Raw genomic sequence first — 27,063 nt, forward strand, 5'->3', positions numbered from 1 at the left:
ATAAAACTCTAAATATCAGTGTATAGACATGATCTAGTGTTAGGAATCCTGTGTATTTGTACTTTGTATTTATCGTGCCAGTCTGTAAAATGCATTTGAAACCCTAACCCTAACCCGTTAGCAGTGAAAGCCCAGCTATTCTTCCCGGAGTCGATATTCTCTACGATATTCTGTGTTTGGCTGTTTTTGTAAAGCGATTTATAACACAAAAGATGCTTCATAGAACTGGCCTCGTCACTCTCGGAACCTTGAACGCTCCGTTGCCGAACACGGACCTTGAGGATGAAAACACGCTACCGTCACACGCTAGTTTGCAGAATGTGTGCATATTCTTAGTCAGCAAAACAATAAAAAATCAAATCTGACTGTGATTAAGACACTATTGAATTTAGTGAGGAAGAGTATTTAAAGAACACTTGTTATGCTTCTTCCCCCTGGTATTTAGTAATAAACTAGCACATACACAGCAATATTGATCTAAAATGGCTTAATAATAGAAAAATTGTCCCATTAACTTCAGCAGAACTGATAAGCCCCGCCTCTCTTCATAGTGGCATTTCTTTGTAGCACGCAGAATATTTACATTCTTCAAATAATTGTATTAAAGTACAGAGCCTTGAGCAGTGACGGGGGAGGTGAAAACTGAAATTCTGTGAACAATACAGGGTCGAACATGAATTACTCAATTAAAATACAACTCTGTGTGAGCTAAGGATGAGGGAAGTACATTTTGCATACGTCTTCTTTAACAAACATGATTGTTTCTAGCATGGTTCGATGTGGGAAACAGACACGGCGTACACATCACAAACTTCCAATGCTACTATTATTAAAGTTTAGAACTGCACAGGGGTTGTTTAGAATGCAGGGGAAAACAAAACAATGGATGCACGGAAAGGCGTTCAACATCCCTGCTGCGGTAGATATTTTTGCACTGTTCTTGATCCCCACGGAGACAGGCAGAACGATGACTCATATCAGTTTTCCAAGTCCCCAAATACTAAAGAACTGCAATATGTAGGACAAGAAGTGGGATGCAAACAGTTGATTTGTTTATTGCACTCACCTTGCTGATTTTGTTGGTTTTGGGGAGCGTCTGACTGATGTGCAGGTCCATGTACCTGAGCGGGTTGTTGATGTCACATGGCACGGATTCGGTTCGTACCAAGCGAGCTACTGCACGAGCAGAAAGGCGAAAGAAATACATTGAGGGGAAAATGAAGAACCGAGATTAAACTGAAACAATAGACATGTTAATGGATTTAGGAAATTAGGAAAAACTCTTTATCAATGTCTGCTTCGGGAATACAAAAAAATAACAATCTGCCCTTCTGTTATCATGCAAGCGCTCCCCATGCAAACCCAAGTCATTAAGAGAAACTGTCATTTTCTAAAATAGGCAGAAAGTCTAATTAGTGTGCTTTACCTTGAGTTGTTCCTTGGTGATCTTTATGGGGAAAGAAAAAGCAGAAAGAGCGCAGTTTTAATTCAAAATGCAAGATAATAGGATTTCTACAATTCTTTCTATGTCAGTGTTTGCAATATGTGACGCGCTCACGTTCATCAAACTTAAGAGGCTTAATTAATCTGCGATAACCCTCTATTAGACTAAACCACCGCCTCTTACGCGTCTTTTACTGGGCTTCAACACCAATTAATGAGTCTACCTTGTCTATCAAAGCCTTTGTAAAGTGCATGAATAATCAAGAGCCGGCTTGAAGTGGAGTCTGCATGTCAATTACTAAGACCCTTGTTTAATTTGCAGTAAACAAATCCTCTAAGCTAATTACCACTAATGTTACTAATAGCTTATAAAGCTATATATATAAATATAATCCTTACACTTACCAAAGTACAATTACGGTAGACACACTGTATTTCAAAATGAAGACAATCAAATGCATATTACTGAGTTTCAGAATAGCTCAGACGTTCATGGGCCTGAAGTTTGATGGATACAATAAGGATTCGACATTTGGGGAATTTCCTCAGATATCGTTTTTGAAAATGGAATATGAATTGAGGACATGTATTCATGGGTTTCACCATTCAAAAGCTTAATAGTAATAGTTCCTTTTCAATTGCTAGTTGCTATGGGAACAACTCTGAAACCCATAGACATGTAAAAAGGGCACTATACCTTTGAGAGATTCTCGTCCTCCTCGCTGTATGATGAGTAAATGGCAAGGTGGGGCTTCTTTGGTGCATTTGTTGTGGCACTTCAGCCTGTGTGAGCCATCAAACACAAAAGAGATTAGAGGAGATCTGTTCATGTCAAGGAAAACACTGAAGACTGAGAGTACAATACAAAGCAAATACAGGACAGAAGCAGAACGTGAAAGTGGTTAAATAAAAAATAAATGTCTAAACGTTTGGCATTTAAATGCTAGGATTATAATGCATTAATACAGGACTCAACTTTTTATCCGGGCAGTAACTCTTTTATTGTAATACTAATCTTAAAAATATTTCTTTTGTGTCTCATCATTATTTCGTTAACATTCACAGGCTGTTCAAATAGACGACCTTAACATAATTGAGAACAGATAAATTGTAATACATAAACCAAACAATACTGACAAAATTGTAGAAATGGTGTGCAGCATGAAATTGTGTCGTGATCAGATTGGCATTTTGAAATGTGGGCTGTAGCACAGCAACAACGCATAATTAAAAACATGGTTGTATTTCGTGTGCATTTATGTGTAATTTCCAGTGATTAATCTGAGAATTTGAGAGAAAATTAATGATAATCTGCTAGTTTCAAATGCCATGATTTTTAAATAAATTTTTCATTGTAGATAACAATATTGATCTACTGGGCAATGATAACACAAACAGGTGTTTGTTCATCTAAATGTTGCACAATCCCTGTATTGGACTCTAACCCTTTTATTTCTAAAAAGACAGGTGACAGGTGATTTTGGAAACAGGACTTGTGTAATGATTGATGTGCCCAGCGTTGAACACATTATCATTCAGAATCAGCCATCAATCATCAAGAGTCAGTAGAAAGTGTTCGTAGTCTATGTGTGTTTTCTGACTCATCAAAACAATTATAGACTAAATAAAATAATTATTTTAAATTTTGGTACTTCCATCATTTTAGGAAGTCACAACAAATTGTCTTTTTATCTGCATATTGTGACACGTGAACTGTGATAGGTGTAATATTGCAAGATTAGAGGTAATAGACTATTGGAATAGTCTATTACGAATACTGGATTTCTAAAAGCTTTAAACAGTCAATTTAGACTATAATATAAGCTTGTTCATACATACTTGCAGTTTTTACATTTCAGTCCAAACAACATTCCCTTTCCACAGACTATGCAGGTCTGCGACATCCAGTACTTTGTGGAAAACCTGTGCAAAAGCAGAGAGAAGCAAGATATACAGAAATGTTCACATAGAAACAGGCTATGGAATTCTTCTTGTGACCTTTTGCGACTGTTCTGTTTTCTTCCTGCAGCAGAGAGTTTTTGTGAAAGCAGCCCTCATATTCACCGTGTAATCTTTTCACCAAGATAATAGGCACCTGAAGATAGTCCTGTGTTTACCCTCCCAACGCTGCTCACCTGCTGATTTAATACTGCCCCATTTGCTTTGCATCTTTCAGCATTCACCCTACGCCAAAGAGGGCTCTTACGTAGAGGACACAGGGTTTACATGAATACGATTGGTCCAAGCTTACGGGGCACATTTTAGAGCCGAACCCATACACACATCGAACGCCACGAAGGCCGACCGGGAGAGCAGACTGAGTAAAACGCTTTGTGATTACTGGATATATTACCAAACCTGACGTCTGAGACCGCATGGCTGGCTGGATAATTGCGACTGACTGATGCAGTTTGACAGAACCCAATGTATTATAAGGTTGCGCATTTGGTTCATTGAAAAGAAGCAACAGCATTTTATTTCTGGTGTTACGCACAAACGATTAAGTTACCCAAGAGTGCGATGTCTTGTAATAATGCACAGGTTTTATATAGTGCACTTTACAGTTTTATGCATTATTCAATCGCTCTCCAGCTTCTACATTAGCCGCAGCTTCCAATCTGCTCTAACGGTCCCTCCAACCACAAGATTATTGGGTTACTCAATAATTGTAATGATTCAGGTCATAATATAAGACCATTTTAAAAGCAAAAATGTGTAATTGTAAGTCATTTTAACTTCAGAAAGTAGATGTAAAGGAAAAGTATCTATAAACCTGAAATTTGATATCATGATTAAGGATGTCAAGATTAACCAGTTAATCGATAATTCAGGTCACAATATAATCGTAAGAACTGAAAAACGATGAAGAATTAATGGAACAGTGATGTATTCGAATGAAAGAAAAATAAGGATTTTGCTTTTATTTTGTCCAATAAACGTGAATAATCGTTAAATTGTGATGTTTCTTCTCACAATAATCATAACTAATATTAGATAAGATAATATTTGATATCGTGACATCTCTAATCATGACATGGGGCTGCACAATATATCACAATAACCCCAGGCTCCTCCATCTGACAAATGTCCTGTTTTTTAAAGGAAAACATTGAATTAGGCTGATTTTACTCACGGTTTTCTTTAATCAGTCTAAACAGCCTTGATTTAGTCTTGTTTTGGCCTCTCTTAAATTTATAGTTTTGGCATAATTGGACTAATAAGTTACGACATGGACATATTTGTTTTAACATAACTGTCAATATTCAAATATTGCAATGACATCAGTATCACAGAAGTCTCATAGTAATGCCAACCACCATTTACTCAATAATCACATCACAAAATAATGCAAGATTGTTATTTGTTTTTTCAGCTCGACAGCTCGACCATAAGGCACTGCCCATTTCTTTCACAGTCTTTATCACATTCTCTTAGTGGAGGCCCTACAGTGCTGCTTTGTGTTCCAGGAACACAAAACTCAAATCAAGAATGAGAATGACATATGCAAAGTGTTGTGTCAAGGAGACTTTTTACAATAATAATGGTGTTGATTTCAAACTAATAGCAGCTGTAAATGACACGGGCGCGATGAGACAGCCCGCACCATCTCGCTGACATCGAGCTGCTGAGCACCCACACGTTGACATTCCAGAGGTTTCATTGCTATTGTTGAAGTTTGATGGCTTACATTAAAAGTGGAGCAGGGTGACAGATTGACAATTGAGGTTCTGTAAATGCGCCGGTTTTAAAGGCTTATATAATCAAACAAGCTGTTGACATGAACCCTGGCTTACCTGTGTTTGATAGAGTTTCCCAGATCTCTTCGAGGAATTTGTGGGGACCAGCGAGGCACTGAGAGCGTATCTGAACACAGAAAACAGAACAACTCTTTCAGTGGAAAATCATGACCAACACAGAGCTTAAGGACTTAGAAAACTGAACTGACAGACACTGGCAAGTCAGACTTAATCAGCCCTTACGGTTAACGCGAATAAGTGTGACTCATTGTCCGCTAATTATTAAAGAGAAGGTAATGTACTTTTAACACGGATGAATGAAAACCGTACATGCAATACCCAAGTTGACAGGAGATTCATCCAAAACAATGTACAGTACAAGGAAAAAGACATTTGAGGGCAAATGATTTAAAACGGCACGGAAATGTCAAGGTCCTGTTGGAGCAGCCTGTGCAAAGCTGATAAGACTACTTTTGTGCTGGCTGTGTGTCACTGTGAGAAACTCTTACTTTAAAAAAGCTTTTGCAACAAAACATAATCCACAGTCCATTAGAGAGCAGCACCTCTTAATACCAGCTCTTAATGGCGTGAGCGCTTGCTGTAAAGGCGGCTGGACTGTATTGTCATCAAGGCTTTCTAAAGGCAGCATATCTGAAAAGGCCCAGACCTGAGGGATGTTATACATAATTATTATTTCAATTTCAAACCCCACCTGGACTATACCAGCACTATAAATTGAACCAGTCTTTCAAATGTAGCTTCAAGTGGGAGAATGTTTCGCTATATACTACAGAAATCCACATTGCATTATACATAAACTCAGGGGTGGAGAGTACCGTATTTTATAACTATAAGTCGCACCTTTTTTCATAGTTTTTTCATTTTCGGGGTGCGACTTATAATTATATTTATACTTATATACTTATACTCCAGAGCGACTTATGTGTGATATTATTTGTTATTTTCACACAACCGCATTCCATACTCCAGTGCGACTTAAGCTACGTACAGACCGCCGCGGCCTAATCGCGTCCGACGCAGAATTTGATCGCGTGTACATTTGAAAGGTTTACGCACCGGACGCGCGCTATCGACGCCCCGGCCACTGTACACAGTGCGGCGCTTGAGCTGTCTGCGCACATGCGCAGTAGATGTGTTGTCGCATGAGCAGTGGAGTTGTTTGTTCATTGTGTAAAATAGCGGATATCGAGAGCGTTTTTGGTTTTCAAAACTCTCACACGGAGGCGCCGGGCTTGTTTCTGTCTCTGTATTCCACCGTGAATACATCGTACAGCTCCTTTCTCCCACAAACCGCCACAATCAACCACGGCCACAATCGTCTGCCATTGTTGACGAGCAAGGAAAAAGTGGCGCCTCTTGAGGAATTCCACGGGGAATACCAGAAATGCGAGGGGCAATACGTACGTACGCACGTACGTCACTGGAGCGTTAGCTCTGATCGGCTGCTGCTACGCTTCTGCTGCAGAGACCTCAACATATTTGAACAGCGTCACGTAGCCGCTTTCGTCGCCTCGGCTGCCTGATACGCGCGCTCAAAGCGTCGAGAGCGTAAAAAAACGCACCAATCGCGCCGCGGATAACGCACTACGTGCTCGACGCGCGTTTACCATAGACTTTGAATGTAAACTGGACGCTTCGGCCGTGGCGGTGTGGACGGGCCTTTATATATGTTTTTTTCTTCTCTATTATGCATTTTTTTGGCTGGTGCGACTTATAGTCCGGAAAATACGGTAACTCATAACAAATACATCTTTTTTGGGTAATGACACTATTTTAAGTATATTTTTCACGTGTACTTTTAATTTTACACAAGTATAATTGTGTCAGCTGTACTTGTACTTTGATTGAGTACATTCTTAACTATAAACCTAATCAGATAATTTTTGAGCTGTGAGGCTGGCCACAATCTGAAGATTTTCAAGTGAGGGCAAACACCATATTCATTTCAGCATTGCAGCACAGAAATGTCCTCAATGTGGGATGAATAAAATATCTCTTATCATATCTTATATCATTCAATACGTAGCCAATAGAAGCTTTAATGTAAATTTATTCATGGCAGTTTTATCATGTTTTCCCTGAAGAAATTGCAGTGTGTAGGATATAAAATCTAAAACATTCTCCGTCACCATAATGAACAAAACCTCCATAGATGAGAGGCAGATCTATATAAAACAGATCTACAGTATATAAATGGGAGACTTCCAAGTAAAGCAGAGGGTTCAAGTGTAATCATGGTGCCTTAAAGAAAAACAACTCTTGAAATGCAGCTGTCCTCAAGTATTTGCATTTTCTCTTGATCCTCTCATCTAAACATATCGGCAGCATAAGTGGGCAAAGTTTGTTATGAGTGTTTAATGTCCCCACATGTATAATAATGGCGCATCCACAACAATCTGTTGACAACACTGAATTCTCTGATTCCCCTCCACGTCCCCCTGTTCTCCATTCCCCTCTGCATCCCCCTAGAGAAGCACTGTTTTCTCTCTGCTCTACAATGCATCACTCAATTACACTCAATCAGGCTGATAACTCAATCCAGAGGAGGAACTGACATCATCGGCCTGTCGTTGGCCTATCAGACAACTGGACTTGTCAGTATTGTGGTCGCGGATGTGCTACAGATCACGTGGCTCTGATACTTGAATCACTTCACTCTTTCAGCAAACCATGCTTGAAAGCTCTGACAAGGTTAGTTTGCAAAGAGAAGAAAGCAGTTTTCAAATGAATTGACAGGAGAAATTACAAGTCTGTTCCCATACAATTAAGAATGTGGAGGATTTTGCCTTTTGGCCCACGGGAAGGAGGGATAAATAGCAGAGATGGGAAAATACTGTAAAATTGTGACTTTTTAAACGATAATTTACCTCTCAAAGAATTGTAGAATCGATATGTTTCCTTCTAAAATGCCTGTGGCCTTTAATGGTATCATGTATTTCAAAGAATTATGATTATTTTTGAAGAATAAACATAACACAACATGAGCGAGCTTCAGAGACGGATCTGCTGGAGACCTTAGAGGGTTAGTTTGGATGTTGCTGATGAAAAGCTCTGATGAGAAGCCGGTCCAAGGCCGGTCCAAGGCCCACGACCGTTCCTCTGGACCATAGCCTTTACGTCATAAGGCGCTGGTACAGCCCGCTCTCTCTTCTTTCTCACACTTATTGTGCTTTATCTCCTATATTTTGTAAATATAGTTAGTATATTTTTTCTATTTTACTGTACGATCGGGACACGCACTGGAATCGCTTTAAATTAACTTGTTTTGACTTTATTCGGCTGGATTGAGTGTTTTCGTCGTGTCGTTGCGATGTGTCTTGGCTCTGAGTCCCCCGGCTCCGGCCCCGCCCCCCGGCTCCGGCCCCGCCCCCCGGCCGGCGCCGTACCGCGTTTCCACAAAGGAGGAACTCATGAAACTGCGGAGAACAGTCGTCTTACCCGGAGATCGTCACGTTATCCCGTCGCAATACTGACCTAACCTAATACTGATGTGCAATTCTGTCATATGTGCAATTGCTGTTGGAATTCATGTGCAATTCATGTGCAATTACTGTGAAATTCATGTGCAATCTATGTGCTGTCGTGACACATATTCATGTGCAATTACTGTCGGGATCACATGCAATGGTATTTATTTATTTATTTGTCTATGGGAGTTTTTATTTATTTATAGGAGATCTTCTACTGAAAGTGTTTTTCAGACTTCCTATAAGTGATCTGTTCTTCTGTATCTACCTCTGTATCTACCTGCGTTGCACCAATGAAATTTCCCCATGTGGGACAATAAAGGAATATCTTATCTTATCTTATCTTCCCAATCAACCAAGTATTGGAATCTGGAACCCAGGAGGTGCTGCACCGTATACGCAGGTCCCTCACCAATCAGACGTGTCGGTGGCAGGGGAGGCAAAACAGGAGCAAGGGCTTTTACAAACAGGCTTCAGCTTAGAGACATGGAAGGTGGGATTGATTCAAATATCCCTGGCTAACTTGAGGCGCACAGCCATTGGGTTGACTCTCCTCTCCACTTCAAATACATTTAGGGGCCCGTTTCTTTGAGTCAACCCGGAGTGGAAGATCCTTAGTGGAGAGCCAGACCATATTACCGACATTGTACGCAGTGGCCTCAGACCAGCGTCAGTTAGCTGAAGCAGACTAGCGTTGTGCTGAGCGAAGGAGTGCGGTTCGGGCCTCTTTCCAGGATCTGTAGCAGCGCTTGATGAAGGCCTGGACAGGTGGAGATGTTGTAAAAGAAAGACTCATCAGTATTCACCCCTCGACTGATGAGCTTGTCCTTTAACTTGACATCTAGAGACAAAATGCCCAGGCTTTCCATAGTAGAGACACAGTGACGTTCATGTTCTTCAGGCGAAGGGCTGGTTCTTCCCACCTGCATGGACTCTGAACCATCACCATGCGGACCTGGGGTGTGGCCTACAGAAGCAAGAGGATGTGGGTGTGGACGTAGGATAGGTCGTCCTAGGACGTAGGATAGGTTAAGTTTCTTCTCTTGCGGTTGAGCTTGAATACGCCGATTCAGTTTGGTTGCCAGTTCCACCAAGCTATCGAGGTCAGAGGGAAGATCATGTGAGACTAGCTAATCTTTGATGTGGTTGTTCAATCCCAAGATGTAGGCATCAGCTGCGACGTTCCACTGAATTTGAAGGGCCTGGGTCCAGAATTGTATTGAATAATCAGCAACAGCATGGGCCCCCGGTTGCAGTCCCATTAGCCCCCCAGCGGCATCAGGTCCAGAAGATTTGGCCCCAATCAGAAGAGGCACAAGCAGCCGTTTGGCGCTCCCATTCTCCGCTTCCCCACAGCCGAGCCCTTTCTGTAAGATGATTGATGGCAAATTCCACCGTGACTCTCTCAGTGGCAAATGTGTGAGTGTGGAGGACAAAGAGAATGGAGCAGTTGGTCAAAAAAGGATTGCACCCTTCAGGGTCTCCTCCATAGCATCTCATTGTGCCTACTCAAGGTCCTGACACAGGTCCAGGTGCAATAAATTCAACTGAATGTTGTGGTGGAGAATTCTTTGGCGCGGGAGTGACAGCAACGACTAACTGGGTTATAGTGGCTGCCAGTTGTTGGATCTGAGCTGTCAAAGCAGCAACGCTTTGCTCACTAGCGGCAGCTGACTGACAAGCTGCAGTAGTAGCCGAAGCTAAGATAAGATAAGATAAGATAAGATAAGATAAGATAAGATAAGATAAGATATTCCTTTATTGTCCCACATGGGGAAATTTCATTGGTGCAACGCAGGAAGATACAGAGGTAGATACAGAAGAAAAGAACAGATCACTTATAGGAAGTCAGCCTGATGCTCCATATCATCCAAAAATGGAAAAATTTCTAAAGAAAATCAGACGGGGAACAAACTCAGAAAATGGAGTAATACAGAATCAGATTTCAAATACAAAGGCAGACGATCAGATACAAATGCAGCGCTTGCGTGTCTCTCTTGACCAGTCTACAATCCAGTCCAATCCACAAACTGAATGATATAGGTTCTATAGGTTACAATATTTTGAAATATACAATATGTAGGTTCTATAGGTTACAATATTTTGTAACTGTCCAATATATTTGAGCAACAGGACAGTCCCAAAACATATGAGGGTGGTTTGCCTCCTGGCTGCCACAAAATTTCCTTGTGAAAAATGGGCACTTTAACATGTAAGAACGTGACACATTTTTAGAGCAAAATTCCCTCCAGACATGTGATTTTGTAGTCTTCCACTGGGATGTACACACTTTTTCCCACTGGCCATTGTGAATTAATTTTGGGAGTATTTGTTCCGTTCTATTGGACATAATTGAGGTGTATAAATTATTTTAAATAGAAATGGGTCCATATGAGGCACAATACCGTTGGCCCTTTCCTTCTTTTCTTTTCCCAGCATTGAACTTCCAAAGTCTGTTTTGTCAGTTATAGTAGATTATATAGGGTTTAGAAAAATTGGTATATTGGCATGCGCTAGGGTTCCATATGTCAAGACATATAAATGGAATTTGTTATGTATCGCTCCTCCAGTGTCCCTTGAGCTTGACACGTCTAATGTAAATTGGATACGAGTCCAATCACCCCTGCAGATTCGGGTTCTCCCAGAGTGGTTTACAATCAGGTCCATAATATTAGTATAGAAGGTTAAACATGCACCTGATCATATAAAAGATTGTAAAAAGGAGTGAAGTCCATTCCTAATGAGGGGCACCAGAACATGCCTGCTCCTGGTACAAATCCTCACAAAGAATTTGATACACTACCCCCCCAGACCACTGCCACCGTCTGTGTACATTTCCCACAAATCCAATCTCTCGCATTTAGCACTCAGATAACTAGACACAGTTTATGTACAAAACAGATAAACAGATAAATCATGTTATAATCATCACTCTCTTCAAAACAACACAAATGTCTTATTATGTGACAATTACTTGAACTCACATACCCCACGTTGGTGTTTCCATTTCTTTCAGTTCAGTTCTCTGTGTTTTGTATTTTCCTCAGGAGCACCTCTGCCTCCGCTGGTGTTTTGAGCATGTGTTTTTTACCTTCCAAAGTCACCAAGAAAACCATTGGGAATGACAACCCATGCCAATGGGTCACAGCCGACCCTTCTCACCCTGGATACGGACTATTTGAGCCACTCTCCTCAGGCAGGAGGCTGTGGTCCATCCGGACCAGAACCTCCCGCCACAAGAACAGTTTCTTTCTCTCTGCCGTTGGACTCATGAACACTTCTTAAACACCTGTCACTTTAACTATAATTAAATCACTCACTGCACTGTTCACTTTCTGCACTACATCTGTAAATTCAACTGTACATTGTGTGTACATAGTAAGTCTATTTTATTTTTATCCTATATCAGATTTAAATAGTTTTTTTCTTTTTGACTTTATATAGGTTGTTTTATCATTGTTCATTGTTTTATGTTGCACCGTGTCATCAAAGCAAGTTCCTATGTTTGTGAATTATGTTCATTGGCGATGGCAATACACTTTTTCTGTTTCTGATTCTTCCTCAGTTGTCTCTTTATAAATTCCTCACAGATGTGACGAACCTTTTCTGGTTATTGACTCATATGGAATATCCTTGGCAAAGAAGACTTGATTGCCTTTGAACTGGAGGTTTCCTTTAACTTTTGCGACCTCCATGACGCGCCCCTTCACATGATCATTACGAAACTTCATTATCAGGCCTCGTGGGCTCTTTCTATAATAATGGGGGGACAGCAATTCCAGTTTCGGAAACAAGGTCTGGGAAACTTTCAGTGTTGTCCCCCTCCTCACCCTCCAGGTCTTTTCCACAGGAACTTTTTAACCTGAACTGTCTGGGATTATTGTTAAGAATGTATGTGGACAGCGGCAAAGTTGTGAAGAGTTTTGTCAATTACTTTAATTTCCATTCTCACGTATTAGGATGTTGTTTACTTATTTATATACTTATGATATTTTCTGCATAAGTAGCTGCTTGTGCAGTTTGTGACATATTGTGTACCAATGTATTTACTGTAGTCTTGTAAGTTCCAGAGAGTCATACTGCTCTTGTCAAAATCTTTGACATGACACCTAGAGTTCACTTACCCAAGTTACAGGGTCATTCACATCTGCTGGGTCAGATAACATGAAAAAATAAAGGGACAGAGAAATATGTGGGGATTCCCAAGTCAATATCAGAAAAGGATTTGAACAGAAAGAGGTTTAATTTCTCTCAAAGGGGATCAACGCTTAGGGATGCTTTGGTACAGATACATAGTAAGTGTCCAGTTCTCAGAAGTCATATGCAGATGAGGCTGGGGTCAGAAGTGGTCTATAATGAGGTCCATGTGTCAGTCAATTCTGTCTTTCACAAAGGTTAATGGCCATTGCCTTAAATATGCATACAACGCTTGAATCCAGTACATGAATCTGCATTTAAAGTGTTTATCTAAATGTCCTTTTATTTATTTTTTCCTGACACATTCGATTTGAAATTTATTATTTTGAAAGTAGGATTCTGTCCAGGACCATTAACCTTTGAATCAATACTGAAATGTGAAACTAATACAAGAATGTGTATTGGAAGTCTAAACTACAGGATTAGTAATAAAACTGGTTATTTTGTTGTTTGCAGAATAAATTATGTCAAGTAATTGCAGTCTTTGTGAGTTTGAACAATACTTGGCCTTCATATGCGTGTTCTGTTTGTGCGTGGTAATTTTTCAGTGATTATGGTGAAAAATACTGAACATAAAACTTGTTCCTGGGTCATTGCTGATCCTTTGAGATAAAAGTAAGAACTTGAGCGAATTGTAACAAACCGAGATAAAAAAGCTCCTTCCAAAGTCTCAAAATTGAAGTCATGTTTGTATGAAGTGTTTGGCCTTGTATTACCTGCAGGTAATGGGAAAGGACAGCATGGGAAATGATTACAGCATCCTGAATGTGTGTGTGCATGACAGATGAGCCTGTGGCAGCTGAGAACCCCCAGGCGCCAGACAACACTGTCCTCCTCCATCTTGTGCGATTGGCCTCATCCTAATTAAGCCTGGGCTCGTCCTCCTTCAGAGCGGCTCATGTGACACGCACTGGCCGGCAAGTTTAGACGCACGCACACACACACACACACACACGCTCACGCACGCACACGCACACGCTCACGCACACACGCACGCACACAAGCTCACGCACACACGCTCACGCACACACACTCACGCACACACGCACGCACACACGCTCACACACACACGCACGCACAGACGCACGCGCACACACGCTCACGCACGCACACGCTCACGCACGCACGCACACAAGCTCACGCACACACACACACGCTCACGCACACACACTCACGCACACACGCACGCACACACGCTCACACACACACGCACGCACAGACGCACGCGCACACACGCTCACGCACACACACACGCACACAAGCTCACGCACACACACACACGCTCACGCACACACACTCACGCACACACGCACGCACACACGCTCACACACACACGCACGCACAGACGCACGCGCACACACGCTCACGCACGCACACACGCACACGCTCACGCAAGCACACACACGCTCACCCACGCACACACGCTCACGCACGCACACAAGCTCACGCACGCACACACGCTCACGCACGCACGCACACACGCTCACGCACACACGCTCACGCACACACACACACGCTCACGCACACAAGCTCACGCACACACGCTCACGCACACACACACTCATTTACAAATGTTTGATGAGCAGAGATTGAAATTGTTTTTAATTTACATTTATTAAGATGTTTGACAACTTTTCTTTTAAGCAACATAGAAGTAATAATACTGTATTATCACCCCTCTGAACCATGTTGTAATCTATTCCATCATCATCAAGTGGCATGTAGTCATTGGTATCAAGTCATCACTTACACTATTTTGAAAAACAAAGCTCTTACAGCTGTGTTTGCTAACTGCAATCACCAGAATTACAATGTTATCAGGGAATCATCAATCGAATCCATTTACAGCTCAAGAGTTGAGTGTGCATGCCATGAGAAGGCACAGCGCTGCTTAATGAGCTGAGCCTATGCTGATACGTACAGTGGACTGTGAGAGCAGAACAAGTGAACAGAGTGTAAAATGTGTGTGGGCGTCCTCTGCACAATGCGCTGCATTATGGCACATGAGTGCTGTATGAGATGTGACGCAGGCTGTTACAGAGCGTGGCCAAATCCCCCTCGTTTGCTGCTTTAATGAGCGCTCCATAAGGTGAGCGCCGCGGCGTGTATCGATGTGGAGTGGAACCATGTAACGAACAAGAGCACAGGAGAAAATCTGTTCGAGAGGCTAGAACTGTTGCCATGGAGAAGGCCACATGCCAATCAGTTGTATGCACAATATTATCCTGTCATTTCTGACAATACATGCGCACATACAGTACGTCTAAATGAGACAATATTAAAAGCTGCACTACAGTGATAACAGCATGCAACGGCTTGCCAACAACACTGAGGCGTCTGTGCACAGACATACAGATAGTGGCAGGATCAGAAGCTCAGTGCAGAAACATAGGGAGATAGATGGAGAACAGATGATCCCTCAAGGCCATATGGCTCTATAGATATGTCCTCAGCCAGTGTGTTTATGCACACAGAGCCTGGCCCCGTCACACACAGAGAGAGACGGACGTAACTAACTCTGTTGCCAACATTAAGGCTCTTGGACAACACCGCTAATAGTTTAGTAAATCCACAAATTAGACATCTCATTAGGACTAAATAGACAAGGGCTGCTTTATGAGCTGTTTGTTTTTGACCATTTGGAGAAAATGGAGTGATAAATCCAGGGAAGACAGCAAGGACAATACTAACAGATGGAAAGACGTCAGACGCAGACAGAATTCACCATGAACATTGGCCCTGAATAAGTCATGCAAGCTGTCAAAATAATAAAACTTTACTCTAAGATTGGCTCGGAGTCCAAAGGAGTACATTTACCTTGAATATTACCTACCTCCGAAAATGTCCCCATTGTGTGGACAAATAAAAACATATCTTATCTTAATATCTGTTGAAATAGATCAAAATACTAGCGCTGTAATCCTTTAGTTGTTTTGTCAGTTGATGGTGTCATAGTTGACCAACATTTTGATATGTCGACTAACTTTTTTATTTAGTTTAAAATAATTCATATTGGCATAAATAGGAGAAGATATGAGGTGAGTTGGCTGAAGATTTTAGAGTGAATCATGAGTTAATTTAATATAAAAATACACTAGTAAATTTCTGTAAAAAAAATGTTTTTGCCTGACCTCTTGTGCAGTTAAAGACATTTAAATACAGTTGGGGTTAGATAGATGGACCCCTTTTATTCAACTAATCAGTCTATAGAGCATGTCTTTAGTCAACCAAGAATTTCTTTAGTCGAACTACTGCCCTAGAAAATACAGATTTTGTCTATAACTAATACAACTTAGTATATTTCATTGTGTTTACAAGTTGCCCTCCTTAGTAAACTTAGTAACCATTGACCCATCAACCTCTTAACTGACTGTGTTTATGACCTCCTCCACAAGGTTTCATTAATGCAGAATGAACCTCTGTCTTCATTCCTCTCTTTGCAACTAAGTAAAAGTACGGTAAGTCTTATATTGGTTAGTGTATGTTATCTAAAACAAATTACATTTTAGAAAAGCAACAAACAAAAACACAATTAGTATGAAAACAGATAAATGCCATAAAACACTGAAACGGATATTTAAAAATTGAACTTGAATAGCCATGAATTTGTCTACTTTCTTCTCAATTTCTCATCATGTCGACAATTTAACAGGTACTGGTTTTGGCTCCTGAAAGTGGGCACTATAGGTTGCTAAGAGATGTGTGATGCAACTAATAACTGTTATTATTTGAGGTAAATGAAAGACACAGAGACATAAATACACTGGCTAGTGTACAAAGTGTTTGAGGCAGGCACATCACAATGTTACAGACCATATTGTTTAATTTAGGTTTAGAATTTCACTTTCTGTCATTTCCTCATTTCTCCTCGCTCCTCTCACACCAACATGCACTTAACCAGCCGTTGGTCGTCTCCTACACTTATTCGCAAACTTAACCTGGTCCGGAGCAGGTTATAAGTTTGAGGCATGTTGCCATAGAAATCTGTCCCGATAGAAAGTGATCAATCTGGGAAGCACCACTAAACCCTGTAATTCAGCTTTGTAGTACAGGTCGCTTATTGACCTACAAAATGCATAATAGGCTAAATGCACAATACTCTAATCCAGCTTCTGGCGTTACCCCAGAGGCATTGAAGGATGGGTCAAAAGGCGAGGACCCATTTTTTCTACTATGACAAGAAAGCATTTCCAGAGGGGTAAAATTGCAAAAAATGTACTCAAGTAGAAGTACAAAGGTCCTGGTACAAGAAATGAATCAAAAGTCTACACAATAGTTGTAAGAGTAACATAAAATAATGCACCGAACCAGGTATTTTCAAAGAATAGACCACAAATATTAGAAAAAATGTAATAGTATTTAAAAGAGCGGTGCAAGAAAAACAAATGCAGACTTATTCACAGTGGAAAGACTAATCGAAGTAGGAGTACTGTTAGACACATTACTCAAGCAGGAGTGAACGTCTTAGGTTTTTAAATCTATCTCACTCATTTCTTTAGCGCTAACCGACCCTTTGGCACGCTAGTGTTCACATGCATGACTTTTCTGGCGTGTGCACAAATTTAGAACTGCCAATCCTAGCAACGTCTCTTTCTTTCAGGTTTACCTTTGATGAAATACTTTATTAATTGCTCATTTTGTCCCAAAGTGCCTCTTTTATAAAATGCTCTATGGGGGTAAAAAAACTAATGAAAAGAGGAGAAAGTCAGGTACCATACTTTTAACCACGACACAAATATACTGTGGGTTAGGGTTACTCTAACACTTTCATGGGCTAAACTTGCCACATGTGAGCTCAAATCATCTTGACTCATCTCGGTCAAACGCGGCCACCTCTTGTTGACGTACAAGACGGCTGCGATGGCACAGCCCCAAACGCAGAGCCGGGGCGGATGTTTAGCCTGGCTGACCGGGCTCATCCCCACGCTCACGCAAGCATTTCTGCGATTATGTGCTTCCTAAAATAAGAACCCGGGGCCCTCGGGGCAATGGAGGAGCTGCACATCACAACAAAACATTTCGCTTCTGGACTTGCTTATTCACAAGTAAACACAATGACAAACAAAGTGCACTGATGGGTTACTCTATTTATAAAGCCTCAGCAGAGTCTTCCAGTGTGATCAGGAACAAAAAGGATCACATTAGAATACTGGAGTTTGGATTATGATTCACACCCAGTACCACCTTGTTAAATACATTGCTTCCCAGGACAACTCAAACACTAAAAACTGGTCTAAATCAGATCGAAACCTGGACTAAATCATGTCTAAACTTGCTATAAATCAGATCCAAACGTGCATGACCAATCCTTAATGCATTACATAAACATACAAGCAAATTATGTTAAAAGTGGTTTGAGAAACACTGACTGCTTAATTGAACTGAAATCATGATTACCTGGAGAAAATAAATGTGTCTGCACAGTCAAAGGTTAACCTGGAAATAAACTTAATCATCTCCCGAATTACCAAGCCTGACCCATAGGGGGAGTGGTGGAGAAAAGTGTCAACGTCATAGGGATCAAATCACGGCTACATTTTGATATCACAATATCGTCCTCTCCTAATTTGCAATCAGTTAAAGTCAACAGGCTAATGGGATTCATAACCAACTAAAATGTGCTTCTTCTCGCAACAGGTATGTTCTGTTCTGATATCTGTGAGAACGAGCCAACAACACGATATATTTAAATGTTCCACAGAGTCTATAACAGAACCCTGGCAGGGACACAGTAAACCATAATATCGAGCACGGTGACGTTCAAAGTCAGAGGTGAAATTTCAAAGAAAGCACAGTGGCTGGTTCCTGGCACAAACCTTGAAGGAGAAAATGAAACTGTACAGTTCCTTCCTCCCCCAGAGTCATCCATGGCAGACGGCTTATTTTGGGGTTTAGGAGGAACAGGCAGACCTCCAATCCACGCTGTGATCCCCTCCGTGTCTAATAATGCGTTCTATACACTGGGATAAAAAAGGATTGTGTTCTTCCTCCCAACTCCATAAAACTGCAGGTAGGAGGCATTGTGAGGTAGCCTGGAGCAGACTGTTACCTGGCTGGCTTTGCCTCGGTGGGCTCTCTTTGTGTGCTTGGATACACACATGAGGACAGTCTGCATCAGATCTTATCTCAACCTGACTGCCACCTTCTTTCTGGCACATGTACAAACACCATGGTAAAACTATAAGTAAAACCTTGCATTATATGGTGGCCTTTTTTGATCAAAGGAAATGCATCTTGTAACAGAAAGGGTGGGATAGGATACAATTTACATCCGGTTTACAATCGTCTCAAATCTTGGTCAAAGGAGATATTAAGTCTGTCAAAAGTCTGGAAGAATCCACAGTACAGAATCAAACATGTCTATCTTATGTTTCTTCAAATACAGGTGTTTTATAAAAAAAATTGAAAAAAATTGAAAAACATGCATTCTTATTGTGAGCCGTACCGCCTCTCCACAGAGCTGACCTGTAACTTGGTCTGGTGCCATCGGCTTGTCTCTATAGAGATAAATATGTTTAATGCCATACTGTGGTACATTCTAACATCTCCATGGATCGCAGCAGATTGTGGACTCTCTATCAGAAAAGTTACATAGTGCATCTTTAACCTGAAATAAGAGATTTACCATGCAATAATTTTTTTACCTCACTGGCCGATAATTTAGACTGAAATAACAAGAATTGTATTGAAGTAAGTGGGAAATATGTTGAAACAATTTAAATGAACTGTATCTATGCTTACACTTGACCAATGTCTGTCCCCAGATACAAGATAAACATGTTCATATTAAATATAGTTTTTAATGATTACAATCTGTAATTTGCAGGTTAAAGCACTGACAACATAGGCTTATTTTCCCTTTGAATTGACAATAAAACACTGCTCAAATGAAGATTAATATTCTTAATTCTTTGATGCCACGACACTGTGACTTTTCAATAATTCATCTTGACAAACTATTCTTAAGTTAACACAAAATCCATTTGTTTCATGTTACCATTATTCGTTTCCCAGAATGTCATAAAACCCTTCTCATTATGAATCAAACTAGTGACTAAAACTACTCTCTACATCCGCACCTGTTTGTTCAAATGTATTTATGTGCCGTCTTGTCCCTGAATGCTCTTTATTCACAGCCAGGCCTCACCCATAAACATGTACCGCTTGTACTCTACAACTATTCAGAACACTGCGTAATAGTAATACATCAACTCCACTCGACAGGGCTGGTTTTACTTCTTTACAATTCCTTGATTTGCTAATGTCTTTATTGGTTGCACATCTACTACATCAGGACCTCAGTCAGCATGCAGTCGCACATTACCTCTGGTCTTAAAAGCGCCGCTGATTGTCAACTGTGGCAGCTTCCAGCAAAACTACATTTTAATGAAAATCTATGGCAACAGCTGTCATCGTGGGACATTTTTTCACTCAAGGCCCGAGAGTGTTAAAGCCTTGTGCCATAGTTTTCCCCTCTAGTTCAGGAAAATGCCAAGCTTTACGCTATGCAATGTGTTGTAAAAGCAGCAAAAAACGGAATGATGTTTACCCTATGGAAGCAACATTATACTTCACAATGAGAGAGGAAATAGTGGGGGGTTTGGTAGTTTCTCCATTGTTCAAAAACAGAGACAGGATCTTTAATAGTAGTTTTAACACGTATAAAAGTCTTGCTTCTGAATGAAACATTTTGATTTTTAAAACATAATGACGTTTTAAACTTTTTGAACAATAATTTAAACACACAAACCAGACAATCCAACACAACATTTTGGCACCTGATTTAACGTTATGTATGCAAGCAAAGGGTGCCAACAGGCCAAGGCTTTCCAAGGTGTTTTTGAGCAATAAAAACAACCTGTAATTGAAGAAATCCAAAATTCTTAACTGTGGCAAATCCATTAACATCTCCATGGAGACAAGGAGGTGGAAGACTCCTCACCAGTAAAGTTAATAATTCCAAATCGATGCTCAATATTGTGCTCTAGCTGCCACAAATGTACATGGCGGAGTTAGCCAGTGAAACAGAGTTGACACAAAATGCAGAGAAAATGTAACAATAAAACGTGACAGTGTGATGTTCTTTGCTGTCGGGTCACTTACTTGCAGAGGGAGTTTCGGCGTGCACAGGAGGGGTGGATGGGATGAAGGTGGGGAAGAAGAAGGAGCGCAGGGACCGCTCGCTGTAGATGGGTGAGCGCTGCGTCGGCAGGTTCTCACAGCTGCCCACGCTGCTGTGGATCTTAAGGTTCAAGGGCTTGGTCTTCTTCTTGGCTCTGAAAGAACAGCAACAATGTCAGAACGATGTTGAATGTGACTCAATGTCATCATAGGAGAAACATTTACATTCAGGAACGGAGCCATTGGTTACAATAATAAAAGTGAGGGGTGGGCAAACTACGGCCTGCAGGCCACATGTGGCCCGTTTGTCTTTATAATCCGGCCCGCCAAACATGCCAAGTAATATCATTTTTTTTTTTAAATATGTTTTTTTTTTTTTGCCCTCAGGCATCAGTCTAAACTTGTATCCTTAATAAATATGACGTGAAATTAATTAAATAATAGATTCAGTAGCCTATATTTGATAGAAAAGTGATATTTTATTTTATATTTTATTTTGCCTGTACTCGAATATGGCCCTCGGAGGAAAATAATTGGCCACCCCTGATATAGATAGATTGCAAATCACACTTTGGTCATCATAACAAGCAGTGGATTGTAATTTGCATGTTTTTACTTTTTCATGAAGTGGCTACGTGAACATTTTTAACCCTACATGCATTCCCTGGAGTCTCCATTATTTGAATAATTGCAATTAAGTACAGAGCAGTGATGGAGATAGAGTGTAGGTGAAAACAGAAACAGTCTGAGCCCCTGAATGCAAGTCAAACATCCATGAATCAATCAAAGTTTAGAGTATGATAATGATGAGGGAAGACCATGGTTTAAAGCTCATAAAAGTGTATTTACATATTATTATATCACCGTATATGTTGCCTTTGTATGTTATGGGGACACGGCATAATTTTCAAATACATTTGACAGTATCATTTTGTAAAACCATCACATATACATTTTTTGTCTATTTTCACAATTAGCACAGTAAATTCTGTAAATCATGCCTCCAACCAGGCAACACAATTTGTGCTGGCAACAATTAGTTTATATCAACTGTTATTTTGTCACCACATTAGTCCTGTATGTGCTATATATATAATTGTTCTAAATAGAAATATGTAATGGAGTTTTTGGCTCTCATTCATCAGATCACATTGGAAATGGCCCAGAGCATAAACGGTGTACATGTGTTATAGCTATAATTATGGGATTAAGCAGAGACAATAGCAATGCCTGTCATGCTGATAGACCGGTCTGATACTACGCCTCAGAGCCAGAGGCACAGAGATCACATATGAAGGGCATTCATCTGAATAAAGCAGTTTACTCTCAAGTTTAAGAAGAATGGCAGCTGAGTGATAACTGTGAGGCCTTTTCTTTATACAAATATACAATTCAACACAATAAGACACAGTGAGACGACATACAGACAATATAAGTAGTCCTAAACTTGTAGAGTGTTAAAATGTCTGGTGAAACTGTTCCATTTGGTCCAAAGTCTAAATGGTTATTTGTCCAGATTCAAATTAAGTTTGATTTTTAATCTTCTAAATGTTTCGAATGTCAGTTGAAATGTTGAACCAGTCCTTAATTGTCGTTTGGGTGTGTCTCATCCAATTCTTACAGATGTTTTTTCCCCCTGCAGCCAGAAGAATGTTCCAGAAGTATCCATATTTTATCAATAGCTGTTTAGAGTTTTGAGGCCCAAAATCTGAAATCGGTTGGAATGGTGAGGTCAAATATCTCTTAATAAATCTTAACTATACTGTACATAGTAAGCCTATTTTTATTTTCATCCTATAGTAGATTTAGATTGTTTTTCTTTAATGCATGCCCTATTTGATTTTATATAGGTTGTTTTATAATTGTTCATTGTTTTATGTTGCACCGAATCACCAAAGCAAGTTCCTATGTTTGTGATTCTGTTCATTAGCAATAAACCTTTTCTGATTCTGATCTCAGGCCAAAATTCCTGAGCAATAGGACAGTCCCAAAAAACATGATAATGGTGGGCCTCCTGGCTGCCACAATTACTCCAATAGTCAGCTTGTCCTTGTGAATAGTGAACAGTTTGACATGGATATATTTTCCAACAGAATTCTTTCCAAACAAGTGATTTTGTGTTTTTTCATTAGGATGTATATATATATATATATATATATATATATATATATATATATATATATATATATATATATATATATCCTTTTTTTTTCAGTCCATAAAAAAAAATCCCTTTCTTTTTTCCATTTATTTTGAATGTAATCAGTAGAGAGGCTGTCCACCTTGAAAGTTCTGAGCCTTAATAAATATTTCAGTCAAAGTGTTACAGTGGTTGTTGCTTTGTTGAATTTCTTGGTTAAAATATCTCCTTATTTTTAAACATCTATAAAAGTCCTGCTTCTTCAAGTCAAGGGATTATGTCAACATATAAAAGCTTTTAATTAATCAATCAAAGTACACTTAAAGTCAACTCATAAAAGTTGATTTACATAGTGAATTTTTGTTTGGCTCATTCATCAGATCACCTCTCAAAGGGCCCACAGCGTAGACAGTGTAGTAGAGCGATAGCTACAATTATGGAATTAGACAGTCCAGAGACAGTGGCGCTGTGTGATAGGTCTATCAGCATGATTACAATCTTGTAAAAATACCTTTGTTATCCCTCTCTCGGGCGGTGCTATTTGGTACAAAATCTTGATCATAAGCCAACAAGCTTAGGATTTTAACATAGTATTATCGTAAAGACAAATTTTACCCAGGGATTCTCAATTTGCTTCCACTTGACCAACTATTCGTCATCTGCCAGTAAAGCCTGTATAGGAACGTTCAGCATCACATTACCTTCAATATTTGAATAATTACAATTAAAATGAATGATAAAATGTTTTGTGACATATTGTTAATCATATGAATGTATTTTCATTACATGGACACATGAAAGAGGAACGTGTGCTCTATTACACACTGTGAATTACAGTGAATTAAGGATTTCACTGATGTTAACTTTTGTTAAAGTTTGTCAATAATCGTGAGCAATATTAAAATTGTACAGCTTATTTTGTTCTCACAATAATTATACTAAAAATCATGACCTCCCTACTTCAGAGATGTAAATGCAGATACAAATGCATATGTATGAACCAGCGCAGTTTACTTCAAAGTTATACATCTTTTAGAAAGTCTAACCAGTACGTTATTGAAAAAGTACTTAATAATGAAGCAAACTACCGTAATATTTTTGATACTGCAAAATAATTATTGGCGAGTTTAACCCTCTTTTGCATATTGTTTTGCTTGTTTATTTGGCATTAGTTTCACATGAATACAAGAAATACAACTTAATCTGTGATGAAGCAACAGTTTCCAAACTTTACCAAAGAGACGAGGCCCTTTGGTGGAAATCCTGTCTTCAAAGCAAAGTCATTTGAAGTTGAATTCCTTTGAGAGTCATTGGTCCCATGTCAGTTTTGTATTCCCCTCACAGACACGCGCAATTAAACCCGTGATTCAGCCGCGCAGCCCTAAAAGACCAGCCCACAGGTTAGCACCGCGGCGGCACACAGACAGCTTTTGACGCTTATTCCATTCATGCCATTTAAATCTAAATAGAAGCATTCATCCCCTTGCTTTGCGTGCCTTTATCCTGCTCTCCGACGATTTGCACAGACTAAAATGAATGTCGAGGGAGACGAGAGGAATTTGTACACTCAAGCGGCCTGGTAAATGGACTGTCGGTAGTGGTTAGAGCTTTTCAGACACCCTGTTCCTAAATAAAGTTAAAAGTGACAGGTTTTTTTTGGGTGATAGTATGCGCGCCCCGATTCAAGAGCGCAGAGGATTGGGTAAAGGTATGAATAGATGACGCAGCCTTGATCTGGGCTACAACTCTACATGACGATGTTTTCTTGCAGATGGAAATCACTCCACGTTTGTCGCTTTCACGTCGGATCCCCCTGGGTTTTCCATAATGAATCAACGGAAACAGCATCTCGCACACACTTCCACAGGGGTGACGTTCGCATTGACATATTGTTCAAAATAAATTGCCTGTCATTTTGAATTGTCATATTTAAAGCGATGACCCAGTTGAACTAAAAAACAAAAGTTGTTCAACTTCAGTGAGACAAATAAAACAATTAGAACTTTAGCTGTACAAAAATGTGACTTTTTTGTTGTTGCCTTGACTAAAAACAGGGCGTGAGGTATTTTTCATGAGCTAAAATGTCAAATCTGTTTAGTTCAAGTACAGATATAGTCTAAAAGCGGTTCAGAATAAGACCGCTGTGTGCTGCCTGCCTCTGATTACAAAGATGTACCGATTGTAATGGCTGTTATCTTGCTAGATGTTGTTTTTAGTGGTCTGTCCCCTACTACAGATCCGAACATAGCACGTGGGTTAAAATGTCATGAAAGTAAGTATAATAATTCATTAGTCTTTTATAACCTTCACTCTCACAAAGAGTCTTATCACAGGGACATTCTCCATTTCAGGGTCATGGTCGGCGTGGCAGCAGCAAGTCCCTTAGCCTTCTGTATTTCAGTTAATTAGATGAACATGGCACAGCTCTGTCTTAACTACCAGCCCTAAAACACTGAAATCCCTAATTAAGACTGTCTCCTCAAGAACAAAACGGATTCCTTCAGTATCTCGTCACTTTTGAGAGCGGAAATATGCAAAGGTGTCTGTCTGCTGAGGCCGATCAGAAGGGAAACGCTCCCTGTTGCTTTTTATGCAAATGCCCCAGATGAATATTATATCTCTGGCAGCCACTGCTCGTTGGCGCTTTAATAAAATTGGTGGAGAATGAAACAGAGGTGGCTTGAATAATGATTACAACAGAGAGTTACTGTGAAGCTTTGGGCTGCTTTTATGCAAAGGAAGTTCACTTCTTTCCTTTCAAAAGTGAACAGCTTTAAGATGACTCCAAGAGCGCAAATTTGCCAAACATGATCTTTTAATTGATCTTTTAAATTAAATTAATGTATATGTTAAACTTTCTTATCAACTTTCAGTCAAGGGCCCAAGTTTGTAGTTACTATTGCCAACACTATGCAACAAGTTATCTGAGGATTCCTTAATGAGAACTGTTGGTACAATTATGCTAATAATCGTTTAATGACAATTATACAGATCAACACACAAGCCTTTCTTCATCAGCTTGTTCAATAAATATAGCTACAAGTTTTGGGCTATAAATCAATTTTAGTATAATTAAATATGCACCAAGTGCTTTTTGTAAGCTTATTTAACATCAATAAAGGCTTTAAAATATTAACAGCCTCTATTTCAGTTTTTATCGGGTCTAATAATATGAAACAAACCTAAAAAAGACTAATAAACATCTCTTTTTATGACCCATATATAAATCCAAAACATTATTAGGTTAATCTATAATCCTGACTATTTTAGACGCAAAATTAAGTGTTTTTAATTCAAGTACATCAAATATAAAGTACTTTTTTAGCTTGCATTTGCATATTTTCAGACTGTCATTCATCATTCAGACAGTTATATTTCATAAAGCTGGTCAGAAACTTAAGGAATATAAGTGTTTGACAACATTTCATTGATGTTTGTCTCAGTAAAGAAATCATGATGTTTTTCACCACAAAAATAGTAGCTATAAAATCTAATATGACAAAGAAAACACTCTGGGATCATCAGATAGTGAAAACAACCCTCTTTTCCTCTTGTATAGTCAATGTGTGTGTAGTTACTTGAGCCACGTCACACTCTTCACTTTTCTTACAATTCCATAGCCGTCTATCACAGCAGAGACCTGATCCACCGCTGCTGCTGACGTCACATTTAAATATAACCGCTTGCTTTCGAACGCGCGTGCTCGAAGACGCACCGAGGGCCATATCCGTGTGTCAGCGACTCCACCATGCCTGTCAATTGATGTGTCGAGGGAACGTCACCGCCTGATTACCTGTTGAGATATTTGTTGAGGTATTTGGCCGATAATAATACGCGGTTAAAAAGCTCCAGTTGGCCTATCGTGTTCCTTGTTAGCTCCTCTTTAGCTGTCAGTGTGCCCCGCTGGGTTACGGCTGGATGTCAGGGGGCTGTCTTG

At 40.0% G+C, this 27,063-nt stretch overlaps 1 protein-coding gene across 3 annotated transcripts in view; it reads right to left on the reverse strand.

Moving 5' to 3' along the window:
• The window catches only part of ksr2 (kinase suppressor of ras 2), a 105,305-nt gene that overhangs the window by 34,272 nt on the left and 43,970 nt on the right, over positions 1-27,063 (reverse strand). For all 3 annotated transcript variants that reach the window (XM_072434171.1, XM_072434172.1, XM_072434170.1), the window contains 6 exons: positions 20,969-21,141; positions 5,238-5,307; positions 3,283-3,366; positions 2,141-2,226; positions 1,427-1,447; positions 1,067-1,176 (listed from right to left, as the gene is read on the reverse strand). In XM_072434171.1, the coding sequence (XP_072290272.1) occupies positions 1,067-1,176; positions 1,427-1,447; positions 2,141-2,226; positions 3,283-3,366; positions 5,238-5,307; positions 20,969-21,141 (544 nt within the window). The remainder of the gene's footprint in view (positions 1-1,066; positions 1,177-1,426; positions 1,448-2,140; positions 2,227-3,282; positions 3,367-5,237; positions 5,308-20,968; positions 21,142-27,063) is intronic.

This window comes from Eucyclogobius newberryi, unplaced genomic scaffold, assembly GCF_026437365.1.
Source record: "Eucyclogobius newberryi isolate DKJ021-1_F unplaced genomic scaffold, fEucNew1.0.hap1 SCAF_6, whole genome shotgun sequence".
In the NCBI taxonomy this organism is placed as follows: Eukaryota; Metazoa; Chordata; class Actinopteri; order Gobiiformes; family Gobiidae; genus Eucyclogobius; species Eucyclogobius newberryi.